At 39.6% G+C, this 14067-nt stretch overlaps 1 protein-coding gene across 1 annotated transcript in view; it reads left to right on the top strand.

Annotated features, from left to right (window-relative positions):
- The first annotated feature begins 5491 nt into the window (after positions 1–5491).
- The window catches only part of AP3B1 (adaptor related protein complex 3 subunit beta 1), a 180623-nt gene continuing 172047 nt past the window's right edge, over positions 5492–14067 (top strand). The window contains exon 1 of the mRNA XM_084881262.1: positions 5492–5824. Within this exon, the coding sequence (XP_084737388.1) occupies positions 5697–5824 (128 nt within the window). The 5' untranslated portion in view covers positions 5492–5696. The remainder of the gene's footprint in view (positions 5825–14067) is intronic.

Below are 14067 nucleotides of genomic sequence, written 5' to 3'. Positions count from 1 at the left end.
AGGGAACTCATACAACTTAACAAAAGGAAGATAAACAATCCAATCAAAAAATGGGCAAAGGACCTAAATATATCCTTTTCAAAAGAGGATATACAGAAGGCCAAGAGACATATGAAAACATGCTCAAAGTCACTAATCATACAGGAGATGCAAATCAAAACAACAATGAGATACCATCTCACACCTATCAGAATGGCTATCATCAACAAATCAACAAATGACAAGTGCTGGTGAAGATGTGGAGAAAAAGGAACTCTTATGCACTGCTGGTGGGAATGCAGACTGGTGCAGCCACTGTGGAGAACAGTATGGAGTTTCCTCAAAAAACTAAAAATGGAACTCCCATTTGACACAATGATCCCACTTCTAGGAATATGTCCCAAGAAACTTAGAAACACCAATCAGAAAGGACATATGCACACCTATGTTCAAAGCAATACAATTTACAATAGCAAAGATTTGTAAACAGCCTAAGTGCAAATGAGTGGATTAGAAAACTGTGGTACATCTACACAGTGGAATACTACACTGCTGTAAAAAGGAACTTCTACCATTCACAACAGCATGTATGCACCTGGAGAGCATTATGCTAAGAGAAATAGTCAGAGAAAGATATATATCACATGATCTCACTCATTTATGGAATATAATGGACAACATAAACTGATAAACAAAAACAGATCCAGAGACAGAGAAGCATTGATCAGACCATCAAACCTCAGTGGGAAGGCAGGGGAGGGTGGGGGAGAGATCAACCAAGGACTTGTATGCTTGCATATAAGCATAACCAATGGACACAGACACTAGGGGGGTGTGAGGGCACGAATTAGGGGGAGGGGGGCAGGTCAATGAGGAGAGGGGGTGTGGACACATATGTAGTATCTTAATCAATAAGAAAAAGAAAGTAACTATAAAAAAATAAATCTCTTCACGCCCTTCTTTCCCATTTATTTTTTGCTAGGTTGTTTAACGGGGATACTTTTGCTTGCAACAAAAAGAGTCCTGATTAAGACCATAGTACTCATGTTAATAATATACAATGGCCCATATTTTCTCAAGTTGTAGTACCATGATTTCTTTCTCTATTCTAACATTGAATTTTAAAGTGATTTGAAATATTTTCCCATTATAAATGCAGTGTTCTTTTTCATTGCCTTCTGAATGACTTCTAGCAAATTTTCCATTAGTCTCCTCAAACATGGGCCCTTGCTTTGAATTCTGAACTACAAGATTTTAAATTGAGTGATTTACCACCTAATTTAAGGCCATTCGGTTTTGCTTTATCCCTTTTGCTTTTTTACTTCCATTATAGTCATTCCATCTGTGATTATACAAAATGTTGTGGCACCATTTGCTCCAGCTGCATGGACACATTTGAATGCCTTAGTGTGCTATGTCAGTGATTTAGGAAATTTTTTATAGTATCACGAAGATTTATTTCTGACCATTGTAGGACCTGCTTTCTGATTTCCTTTAACTATTAACCTCAAAAACTATATTGTTCAATTTTAAGCCTTTAAGACTTTTACATTCACTTCAAATATAGAATTACTCTATTATCCTAATGTCTATGAAAATGCCTCTGATTCTTTCATTACTATGAAGTCTCTCTGTACCTCATTTGCCTGCATAAATTAACTTCTCCATATTTTAAGATCCAGTTCAAATGTTATTGTTTTCTCTGTGATTTTTTTTTATCACTTTGCTCACAATTTGTTTTCTCCTCTCATTGCACTTAGTAAATCTCACTTGCATCTGTGAGAAGTGATGCAGTAATGGGGGTGATGCCACATCAGGGTTCTGTGATAGTCATAGAATTGCCTTGCAGAGAATCATAGGTAGCAATATACTACAAAACATATTTCATCTAAAGATGAAAGCATAAATTGTGATAGTTAAAGATTAGAAAAAAGTCACATGTTCATCAGTAGAGGGTTAGTCATAAAATGAAATGTTATGCAACTGTAAAAAAGAAGAAATAGCCAAAACTGGTTTGGCTCAATGGATAGAACGTTGGCCTGCGGACTGAAAGGTCCCAGGTTCGATTCCGGTCAAGGGCATGTACCTTGGTTTCGGGCACATCCCTGGTGGGGAATGTGCAGGAGGCAGCTGATCCATCTTTTTCTCTCATCGATGTTTCTGGCTCTCTATCCCTCTCTCTTCCTCTCTATAAAAATCAATAAAATATATTTAAAAAATACAAATAAACATTGACTTGCATATGTGTGATACATACATATAAAGCTCTTTCTGGTGCCAATTGCACGCATGTGTTTATATCTGTCATCGTCGATCATGAATTTGGTTGACACTTCTATTATATAGAGAAAGGGCGAATAGTGACATTAAAATATTGCTTCTAATTAATTTCCTTTCAATGTGCATGAATTCCTGCACTGGGCCACTAATTTCATTATAAAATATAATAATGAGGTCATGACATTTTTAAGGTATATGTGGCAGGTGTATGCAGGAACTAATTCTAGCATGTAATAATTATAAGAGTTTCACCAAAAGGTTGGTGAAGCTTGGGACTTTGAAAATTAATTTTCAAATGTTGTATATCGTCTTAGAAAACCTGAAGTATGAAAATCTGAAAATGCTTGGTAAATTAAAATATTGCATAAATTCAATTACAGAAGAGTTCTTCATGTTCCAAAATAATTAATCATGCAGTTTCTTTAAATAGGGGGGCATGGCAACTCATGTTCATTTGGCAAAAGAAACTTTGTAGTCTATTTGGGAAAAAAAACTGTCCTTTTGTAATGCATTGCAAAGCTTCCAGAGAAATATGTATCAGAGAGTGACCCATAGCTACCTAAACAGATTATCAGACCAATCAATTCTGTAACATTGGGATGGGGATCAGGAGGAGGTGTCATAATAGATTAGGTGATCAGAGAAGACTTCTCTGAATAGGTGATATTTGCTTTAACAGATGAATAGAATAAAGTCAGAATAAAGTTGAAGGAACCAGCCTTTCGAAGACCCTTTGGAAGAATGTTGCTGGCAGAGAGTTGAGGAAGTAAGGTCTTTCAAGTCAGAACAAACTTGGTAGATTACAAGGAACAGAAAAGCCAGACTCTCTGGAGTATAGTAAACTAGGGACAATGAATTCAAGAGATGTAAAGAAGGGGCGGATCAATCAGGACCATGGTAAGTGTGTATAAATTAGTTAACTTGGAGGCTCAAACTTTTAGAGTTTAACAAATGGCCTGAGGTGGGGGTGGAGGGGCAGGGGTAGGCTAGAAGAGGTCAGTTGGTGAAAAACAGGGACATATGTAATACTTTCAACAATAAATATTTTTTTTTAAAAAAAAGAGCTTAGCAAATGGAAACTAATAGTTATTAGAGATCATATTATTGCTTATTTATAATTCAAATTTAAATATTAAAACAATAGAGTAGCTTTATTCCTTATAATGATAAACTCAAATGATGAACACTTAGAAAATACTTGTGAAATTCGAAGCGCCTGTCTTCACTAATCTGTAAAGTTTAAATTCTATTAAAAACCATAAGAAGCCCTAGCTGGTTTGGCTCAGTGGCTAGAGCATCAGCCTGCAGACTGAAGGGTCCCAGGTTTGATTCCAGTCAAGGGCACATGCCTGGGTTGCAGTCTTGATCCCCATTAGGGGACATGCAGGAGGCAGCCAGTCAGTGATTCTCTCTTCTCATTGATTGTTCTATCTCTCTTTCCCTTTCTCTTCCTCTCTAAAACCAATAAAGATATATTTAAAAGTAAAATTATAAGAAGAGTCATTTTCTGATTATAAAGACTGCTAGAACTATTTATATAGAACTAGAGGCCCGGTGCAAGAAATTCGTGTACTAGGGGGAAAGGGTCCCTCAGTCCAGCCTGTGCCCTCTCACAGTCTGGGAGCCCTTGTGGGATATCCAACTGATGGCTTAGGCCTGCTCCCCACAGGCCTAAGCCTTCAGTCGATATCCTTAGCACTGCCGCGGAGTCAGGAGAGGCTACTGTCACCACCATTATGCTCACCAGCTGTGAGCCTGGCTCAGGGATTCTGGCTGAGTGGCACGTCCCCTGTGGAAACACACTGACCACCAGGGGGCAGCTCCTGCATTGAGCGTCTACTCCCTGGTGGTCAGTGCACATTGTCCTTGGGCCAAAACCAGCTCTTTGACATCCCCTGAGAGGTCCCAGGTTGTGAGAGTGTAGGCCAGGCGGAGGGACACCACCTGTACATTATTGGGGCCAGGGAGGGACATGGGAAGTTGGCCAGATGGGGCGGGACCACGGGAGGACTCCAGGGAGTAGCTGGCCTACCTTGCTCAGTCCTGATTGGCTGGACCCCTGCAGCTCTCTCTCTCACCTCCCCAAACACGCCAAAATTTTATAATTTTTCTTCACTTAGGTTTTATACATTCCTAAGGCTTATTTGTTGCTAGTGTGGAATAGGATCCTTTTAAAATTACATATTTTAGTTAGATATTATCAGTGTGCAAGAGTATTATTGGATTTTGAATCTGGCCATTCTGCTTAATCATTTTAAAGGTCTAATAATTTTCTCTAAGATTGTCCAGCAAGACAATCATATCAATAAATATTATAATCTCTTTTTTCTTTTTCACTACTTATTTTTCTAGTCCTATTGCATTAACTGGAATCTATAAAACAGCGTTAAATGGTAATGGTGTTAATAGGCATATTTGTTCTTTTTCTGACTTTAGTTGGAATGCCTTTAGTGTCTTTACTATTAAATATGACGTGTGTTTTACTTTGTCTCTTTTGTGGAGGTATTTTAACATTATCTCTCTCTCTTTACATATCCATGAAAACAGTAAGATTATTTTCTTCTACTTCTAGTTTACTATTTATTTAAATCAGAAAATTGATGAAGTGTTATTTATTTCCAATATCTATTAATATATAATTATATAACAAGTATAATACATTTCTTAATGTTACAAATTCTCTTATATGATAAAAAAACAACTACTGGGTAATTTTAAGGTTTGCATTTAATACTTGTTTAGCATTTTATTTAGAAATTTATATAGCCCTTTTTTTGTATTAAAAAATTCAGGTGTGGATGTCAGTAATGCTCATCTTACAAAATGCAGAGGGGAGAAAGGTTTCCTTCAACTGAGGCCTATGGGTCAAGGTTCCCTGGGGTGGTGGCTGTGAAAGCAGGGCCCCCGCTGGCTGGAGGGAGAGAAGAAACCAGCCTACAGAGGAACAGAGATCGTGACGTGCCTAGGAAAGCTGATCTGGTGCGTGAATGCTGTTTCAGGATAAATCCGAGAGCCACCGGTTTCCAGCAGGAGCCACGCGGGTCTGGGAACAAAGTTTAAAGGATACAAATGGGCAGAAAGGGGACCTCCCTCCCTCCAGGGAACTTTAAAAGCCTAAAAACCAGCCTCGGGCACCGCCGGGCTTGGAGCCCCTGGGACACCGCAAAAACCCGGAGAAGGGAAGTCCAGGCCGGCGCCGGAGCGGCCGCGGTGGGCTCGGGGACGGCTCGCACACTGGGCATGCGCAGGGGGTGGACCGCCGGGCCGGCTCCGGGAGCCGTGACGAGTCCGGAAGCGCCTGCGCGCGCCCCTCCGCCGGAGAAGGAGTTCGGTTCCGTGTCCCGCGGCTCGGCGTCCGTCCCGCGGCCAGCTGCTGTGCGGAGAGGAACCCCGAGCGGGACCGACCCGACCCGACCCGACCCCGCCGGCCCCCAGCGATGTCCAGCAACAGCTTCGCTTACAATGAGAACTCCGGGGGAGGCGAGGCCACGGAGCTGGGGCAGGACGCGACCTCAGCCATTTCCAACTCCGGCGCCCTGGGCCTCTTCAGCAGCGACTTGAAGAAGTGAGGAGCCGGGTGCGGGGTGCGGGATGGGGCGGGGCAGTCGGGGCCCCGGAGGAGCGGGCGCGGGGCTCCGGGGAGAGGAGCGCCCGGGGCGGTCCCGGGACCCACGGGGCGGAGGTAACGTTCCCTCCGGAGGGAGGGAGGGAGGGAGGGAGGGGCGGAGGGGCGGAGTGAGCTGGGAGTCCGGGGAGTTGCTGGGGAGAGAGTTTGGAGGGGTCCCCAGTCATGTCCAAACTTCAGTGAAAGAAGAACCTTTTTGGAGAGCCTAAGTCCCATCCCCAAGGACTGTGCGTTGGTCTGGAACACAGATATTTGAATAAACATTTCTAAGCCATTTAATGTTTGATCAGATTTGGAGAAATTCGCCTATTAGGGTGTTTGGGAGGTGGGGGGGGGGGGGGAGCTGGGGGTGGGAGAGCTGCTTGTGGGAAACTGTTGGGAGTGAGGAGCCAGGTGTTCGGGCGCTTTGGGAAGGGGCAAGCCGGCTGAGTGCAAACATTGATGTTCATGGACGATATCCTTTGCACTACAGACCGCCCTCCGGTCGCAAACAATAATAAGCATATGGTTAGAGAGTATTTAGTGTTACTATGAACAAAGCTAAAATTTTACAAATGAATGATGTGAACTTTAAAAATGAACACTAAACAATATATATGCACTTTGTTTTTTAAAAAGTTAAGGCGAAATATTTTAAGTACCACCGGAAAAGTGGTTTCCAAATGGTTTTATTTGGAAAACCTAAAGAATCATAGTAACTTTATATTTTATTGTAATCATTTTTACATTTTTCTTATTTTTTAAAAATATATATTTTATTGATTTTTTTTTTTACAGAGGAAGGGAGAGCGATAAAAAGTTAGAAACATTGGTCGATGATGTGCCCGCAACCAAGATACATGCCCTTGACCGGAATCGAACCTGGGACCCTTCAGTCCCCAGGCCGATGCTCTATCCACTGAGCCAAACCGGATTCAGCACATTTTTTCTTATTTTTAGTCTGTCAGTACTACACTATGGTCACAGAATAGGTTGTCACTGGATTCATGTTAAATTAGGGTAAAGTACCTGTGCTCCTGACTTTGGAGGTGCCAATGCCTATAATTAAATTTAAATTTAAATTTTACTAATTAGGTAGGGCAATGCTATTAGTTGAAATTTGGATTAAATTTTGACTATTAAACTGATTGAAATCTTATTATATACAGAATATAGAAATATGTTTTTGTTTTGTTTCGTCCTTATTCTCAGGTTAGAAAAGTTTAACAGTAAGATAACTTAATTTCTTTTCGTTCTGTGCACTTAGATGATGGATTGTTCTAACAAGGAGCTTGCTGCAGCTCTACAGCTTTATTAGCAAAACGTTTCAGCTGTTGAATTAATCCATAAGTCTGCATCAGCTTGTTTCGAATGTGATTTGCTTACAATTAATTACTTTTCTGGTTTGTGAATATCTAAGATGTTTTCCTCTTAGAGCCTCTGATACGCTATTTTGTCAGATTTTTGGGGGAAAATGTATGACTTTGACTATAACCAGTTGAGGTGACTAACAGGTTGAATTAAAATAAGAATAGCTAAAATTTATCCAGAGCTTATACATTTGTACCTAATACTTTACCTTTATTATTTCATTCAGTGTGCCTAACAATCCTATTGCTTGGTACCAGATACTTCTTTTATCCCACTTTGCCATTTAGGAAATTGAACACAAGTGATTAATTTGCCCAAGATATTTCCTCCCTCCCTCCTTCCCTCCCTCCCTCTCCTCTCTCCCTCTCTCTCTCCCTCTCTCTCTCTCTCTCTCTCTCTCTCACACACACACACACACACACACACACACACTAAAACACTGCACTGACTGAATTTGCACCTAGACTCTAGGATATGCTACTTTCTCAGCAGCTAGATATGCTATTCTATTTGCTGAAATTTATAGTGCTTTTATTAGAGAAGCCTTACAACTCATTAAAAGTTGAAGATTTTGAGTAGACAGTGTGACCTTGAAGCTTTGAGGAATTAGAAACATTTTGGCCAATGAATTGCAACATAATGGGGTTGTATAGAAACAAGGAGACTCCTGTTCTGGATATGGTTACTTAATCTTCTTGGAGCCTATATTCTCTCATAAAATGGTGATATTTCTTGCTTCGGAAAAACAAGCCAAATGACAAAATTTATGTAAAAAATGTAAAAGCTTACCCTGTTCCTCTTCACTAATTTTTGATGATTTACTCTGAAATTATTTCAGATTCACAAAAAATGATGATCCTTTACTGACCATTTCCAAGATGCCTAATCAGGTATAATACAGACAGCATCCTTCTATGCAGACTCAACAGTTTTTGAAAATGTGCTACATTTCTCTCCCTCTCCCTCTCTCCCTCTCCCTCTCTCTCTCTCCCTCTCTCCCTCTCCCTCTCTCTCTCTCTCTCTCTCTCTCTCTCTGTACACGTGCAGACACACATTCACATGTTTTCTGAGCCATAGGAGTCTAGGTTGTATACTTCATGTCCCTTTACCTTAGTGTGTATTTTTTAAGAATGAAGATGCTTCCTTATACAACCACAGTCCTGTTATATTCAGTATATTTAGCATCAGTACAGTCTACAATCTATAATCCAGCATTGTCATTTGTTCCAATAAATAACTTTTTATTTTAGCATTTTTTCCTTCGGATCCTGTCCAGGATCACGTGTTTCATTTAGTTGTCTAATCTATGTAATCTCTTTAATCTGGTCTAGTTCCTTAGTCTTTGTTTTTCATTACCTTGGCATTTGAAGGATGCAAGCTTGGTAATCAATTTGGGTTTACTGATGTTTTTTCTTCTTGCTTAGATTCATGTTATGTATCCCCAGCTATAGCACTGCCGTAGCTGATGTGGCCTTCTCAGACCATTACATCCAGAGGCATAGGATACCCATCTTCATGACAATTTGTCCCCTACCTCCATAATCTGTCTTTGGGGGACACTTTGATATCTTGCTTCTCATTAAATTCACTACCTCTATATTTAGCAACCATTGATGGATCTCTTGAACCAGTCTTTCTATAATGGTTGCAACATGTTTCAACTCTTTGACTCCTTCCAGTATTCTGCTCTGTGGCCTCTTGTTCTAGAGCTCTGTCCTTTAATCCTCCACTAACCATCTCCAGGATGCCTAATCCCTTCCTAGTCACAGGATTACTGATGATTTTTGTTTTCTAAGTGTAATCACATTTATTAGTCTTATTTATTCCCTTTCTCCTTTAAACAAAACTATAATTAGGGCCGAGTCCAGTTTGGCTCAGTGGATAGAGCGTAGGCCTGCCGACTGAAGGGTCCCGGGTTCGATTCCGGTAAAGGGCATGTACCTTGGTTGCGGGCACATCCCCAGTGTGTTGCCGGCACGTTCCCGGTGGTGGGTGTGCAAGAGGCAGCTGATCGATGATTCTCTCTCATTGATGTTTTTAACTCTCTATCCCTCTCTCTTCCTCTCTGTAAAAAAAATCAATAAAATAAAATAAAAAAAACAAAAAGAAACTATAATTAGGGAGTTTTAGGTGGTTTTATGAAAGGTCATATATATCATTTATTTGTTAACCAAGTCTATGTATTAGATTATTGGCTTCAAGATTTTCAGTTTCTTTATTTAATATGTAAAGAATTAAATATTTATTTATTTAAAAGAATTTAAAAAATATATTTCTTCATTGATTTCAGAGAGGAAAGGAGAAGGAGAGATAGAAACATAAATGGTGAGACAGAATCATTGATTGGCTGCCTCCTGCATACCCCCTATTGGGGATCGAGACCACAATCCAGGCATGTGCCATTGGCCAAAATTGAACCTGGGACCCTTCAGTCCGCAGGCTGATGCTCTATCTACTGAGCCAAGCCAGCTAGGGCAAGAATTAAATTTTTTATTCCTTTGTTTTGAGACTGTTGTAAACTTTTATTGCTTTTAGTTTTTTTCTTTTCTTTTTTTTATTTTTATAATATATATATTTTATTGATTTTTTACAGAGAGGAAGAGAGAGGAATAGAGAGCTAGAAACTTCGATGAGAGAGAAACATCGACCAGCTGCCTCCTGCACACCCCCCACCAGGAACGTGCCGGCAACCCATGTACATGCCCTTGACCGGAATCGAACCTGGGACCCTTCAGTCCGCAGACCGACGCTCTACCACTGAGCCAAACCGGTTTCGGCTAGTTTTTTTCTTAAATCATTTTTTTTCTTTAACTTAATGAAGCTCTTTTTTTTATCTTTACCATTTGACTGTGTGTGCATAATTTAAAAATAATTATTTTATTTCTGGATTAAATGTTTATTTAGGAATTAATTTCTTAAAAGAAATGATAAGAGCAATGACATTTTCTTAAGAATAGTAAGACTAAGTTATCTAATCTTGTTTCTTTTGAGAGCAACTCAGTGTATTAGAAAGAGCATTGGACTTAGAGTGGGAAGATCTGGATTTAAGTTAATGGTTTCCGCTTGTAATATTGCCTTGTCCAAGTTCCTTGATCTCTATGATAATACTTGCCTATTTTATGAGATTCTCATAAGATGGTATAGTTAAAAGTGATTTCTAAAGTAGAATATTAACTAACACTATTATGAAAAATTGGTGAAAGTTTCACTGAGTTGGTGACATTTTAAGTCTTAAAGCCTGAGAAGGTTTTTGTTAGGTATAGGAAAGGGGGAGTTCTTCAGACAAAGTGTGTAGAAACCAGGAGAACTGCAAAAGAAGGTGCATGTTCAGCTGAGATACAGATTAGGGCACTAACATGTAGCATTGTAGGTAGTAATTAAAGCACAGGAATGGATAAGATCATCCAGGGAGAACTTTTCTGGTTAGAAGAAAAGGCAGTTTAGACAAGTCCCTACATTTAAGGTGTGAATGGAAGAAGAACTAGGAAGAGAAACAGTGCTCAGAGGGGTAGGAAACCAGAGGAAGGTTAAAAAAAGAAGAAGAAAAGAAAAAGAAGCTAGGAGGAAAGTTAAAGGGAAATAGTTAACTATGTTAGGAATTGCATAGTGAGGGCAAATAGAATATAGGCTGAAAAGAGGTCATTAGGTTTCACAATTAAAAGCTGACCTTAGCAACCAGTAACTTACCAGTGGAGTGCCATCTGAAACACTTGGAAAGCTAGAATTTTTAGTCCCTGCTGAAATTGAGGTGGACTTCTCATTTGTTTAGATTACATGCTTTCTTGTGAGGTTATGATGAAGTCAGAAATACATCAGTGTATTTTCATTACATTAGTAAAGCCTTGCTTATTTTTTTAACTTAAATTTTATTTATTGTCAATTTTATTATAACATCACCCATTAAAATTACATTTCATATAACCCTTTAACTTTAACATTAGTGTTTTTCAGTGGAGTCTTCTAGGAAGATTAGGTGGGTCTGTGGTTTGTCTGTAATTACAGAAAATCTAAGTATAGCTCCACTACTTTTTCTCTTTTTAAGAAAGGATACAGAAGTGCAGCTGAATGAGCATACCTTTTTATAGGGATGTTCTTGAGTTTATTAAAAATGAAGATAAACCAGTCCCAGATGTCAATATTGACACAATTACAAAGAGTAATTGAGCTTCTAAACTTGTTTTGTTTTTGTGTGTGACTGTTACATTTTTATTTATAACTCATTTTAATTAGGGTCTATACCATATTTTTGTAATTTTCTCATTCAACACTTTTATAGTTTTAGTGTTCAAAGCTTGCCCACTTGTTTTTACTTGTTCTAGCATTTCTCATTGATACCTTTATCTTATTCAGTATTCTCAGATTACATAGTGACTCAGTGACTATTTGTTGAATATTGTATAGAGCAGTGGTCGGCAAACTCATTAGTCAACAGAGCCAAATATCAACAGTCCAACGATTGAAATTTCTTTTGAGAGCCAAAATTTTTAAACTTAAACATCTTCTAACGCCACTTCTTCAAAATAGACTTGCCCAGGCCGTGGTATTTTGTGGAAGAGTCACATTCAAGGGGCCAAAGAGCCACATGTGGCTCGCGAGCTGCAGTTTGCCAACCACTGGTATAGAGGAATCTCTCATACAATCACCTAATATTAGATGGTGTAATTTATACGAAGCTGCCTAGCAAAGAGTTCAGTTCATAATTTTGCTTAATAAGTATTTCCAGGTTCTTTATTCAATTGAATGATTCAGATTCTACTAACATTTACTGTGTCCTTAGCCAGTGTACTGAAAAATAAAGCATGACTGATTCAGAGGACCTTAATCAGACGGAAAACCTGCTCTGGTATCCCTATTGTGTTGTACTGCATTACAGTTATTGTCAGGGCATTGCTTGAGTCTTTGCTGTGATTAGAGTTAATTGACTCGGAATTGTCACATAGATGTTGAATGAACTTTACAATCAGGATTTCATAAATTTCTACTCTTCAAAGACATCTTTATTTGTAAACTAGAGGACTGGTGCATGAAAATTCATGCATTGGAGGGGTGTCCCTCATCCCAGCCTGTCCCCTCTCACAGTATAACCCTTCAGGGGTGGGAGGCGACCCGGCAATCAAGGGAGGGTGACGTCCTCATCACACCTCTGTTGCCGCCACTGCTGGCAGTGCAAGCCTCAGCTGGCCCTGGTAACCTGAGCCTCGGGAGGCCCTGGGCAGCTGGGCAGTTGCCATCCTAGACTTGCCTGCACCTTGGGCTGGCCCTGGGTGGCTGGGGGGCTGAGGGCGGGTCCAGCTGCACCGTGCTCCTGCCAACCCCCTCCCTGGGCTGAAAGGACTGTGGACTCCAGCGGGGCTGAGGGGAATGGGCGTCACCATCTTGTGGCTGTGGGCACCACCATATTTGTGATGGTGTGACAGTCAATTTGCATATTCCCTTTCTATTAGATAGGATTTGGGATTATAGTTCATTATTCTGTGTTTTCAGCACAAAAATACAAAACAATTATTTTTTGTTAAGATTTTTACTTTGCCTTTAAGAAACTTAGAATTTAGTTGGTGAAATAAGGCCAATGAAAACTAACAGTATTACAAGTACATAACTAATATTAAATTGTGAAATAATTCTCAAACTTTCAGTGTAATATCCTATCAAAAGTTATTTATTATAAGCCTATTTAAAGTATGATTTACTGAAAAAAGTTGAAATGCTGGAATTTGAAATGTTAAACATGTTTTAGTTTGAGATGCTGAAATGTTGGCATATTATGAAGAGGTACAGACTTTCCTCATTGTATTCCTTTCTCTTGTGCTCAGGAGTCTAAGGTTTCAGGCATGAAAATATTGTACAATCCACTAGTGATTTCTATGGCATACTATGTACGAAAGGGGCCATGTGCTAACCTGACAAGCTCAGGGAAGGCCTACATGGCAGTTTTGCAAACTCAAAGATCTATAGTAACCACAAAGGATGGTCTGAAATTAAAACTTCATCTAAAAAGCAGTTATGGTAGGTAGTCATGTCCTAAGCTGGTATCTTCCCTGACAAGGTAAAAAAAAAATTTTCAAAGAGGGAGTGGGAGAGAGAAATATCAATGATGAGAGAATCATTGATTGGCTGCCTCCTCCACGCCCCCTACTGGGATCAAGCCCACAACCTGCGCATGTGCCCTTGATTGGAATCTAACTTAATCTGCAGGCCCGATGCTCTGTCCACTGAACCAAACCAGACCGGGCACAAGGTCAATCTTTACCTTAACTGAGCCTGTTGTCTTTAAGGTAATACACCTATGATATGTCAGGAACTTGTAACTTATCTTTTTTCCAGAGTCCTCAGGGCACAACCAAGAGCCCATAAATTCCTTAATTGTTATTGTTCATGTTAATTGTTGACTGTTAACTATCCTGCACCCATCTAAGTATAAGAAGTGTCTATCATTTTACTTTTTATCCAGTCCCAGAGGTTCTCTCCTCTTACTCCCCTTTTGCTTTCTCCTGCCTCCCTAATCTATCACCAGTGGATTTCATGTAACCCACTTACAGCTTCTGTTTTAATTGTAATATATAAAACAAGGTGAAAACCACCATTCTCTGGAGCATTATCCCAATCCATTGAAATTCTGCTCAGTTTGGCTCAAATAAACTCACAAAAATTCTTTATAGGTTTGAATGTTTTTATGTTAACAGTATTATTGTCCTTATCATCTCATCATCTTCAAGTTCTGATGATTTAAATCCCTAGAGTTCTTTCTTTTTTTTAACATTTATCTTTATTGTTGAAAGTATTACAGATGTCCCCTCTTTGACCCACTCTACCCCACTCTTGTCCCCTCCCCA

This window comes from Pipistrellus hanaki (assembly GCF_964339955.1).
Source record: "Pipistrellus hanaki genome assembly, chromosome: 4".
Taxonomy (NCBI): Eukaryota; Metazoa; Chordata; class Mammalia; order Chiroptera; family Vespertilionidae; genus Pipistrellus; species Pipistrellus hanaki.
Note: the sequence above shows the minus strand (reverse complement) of the source record. Positions and strands in the feature narration are given on the sequence as shown.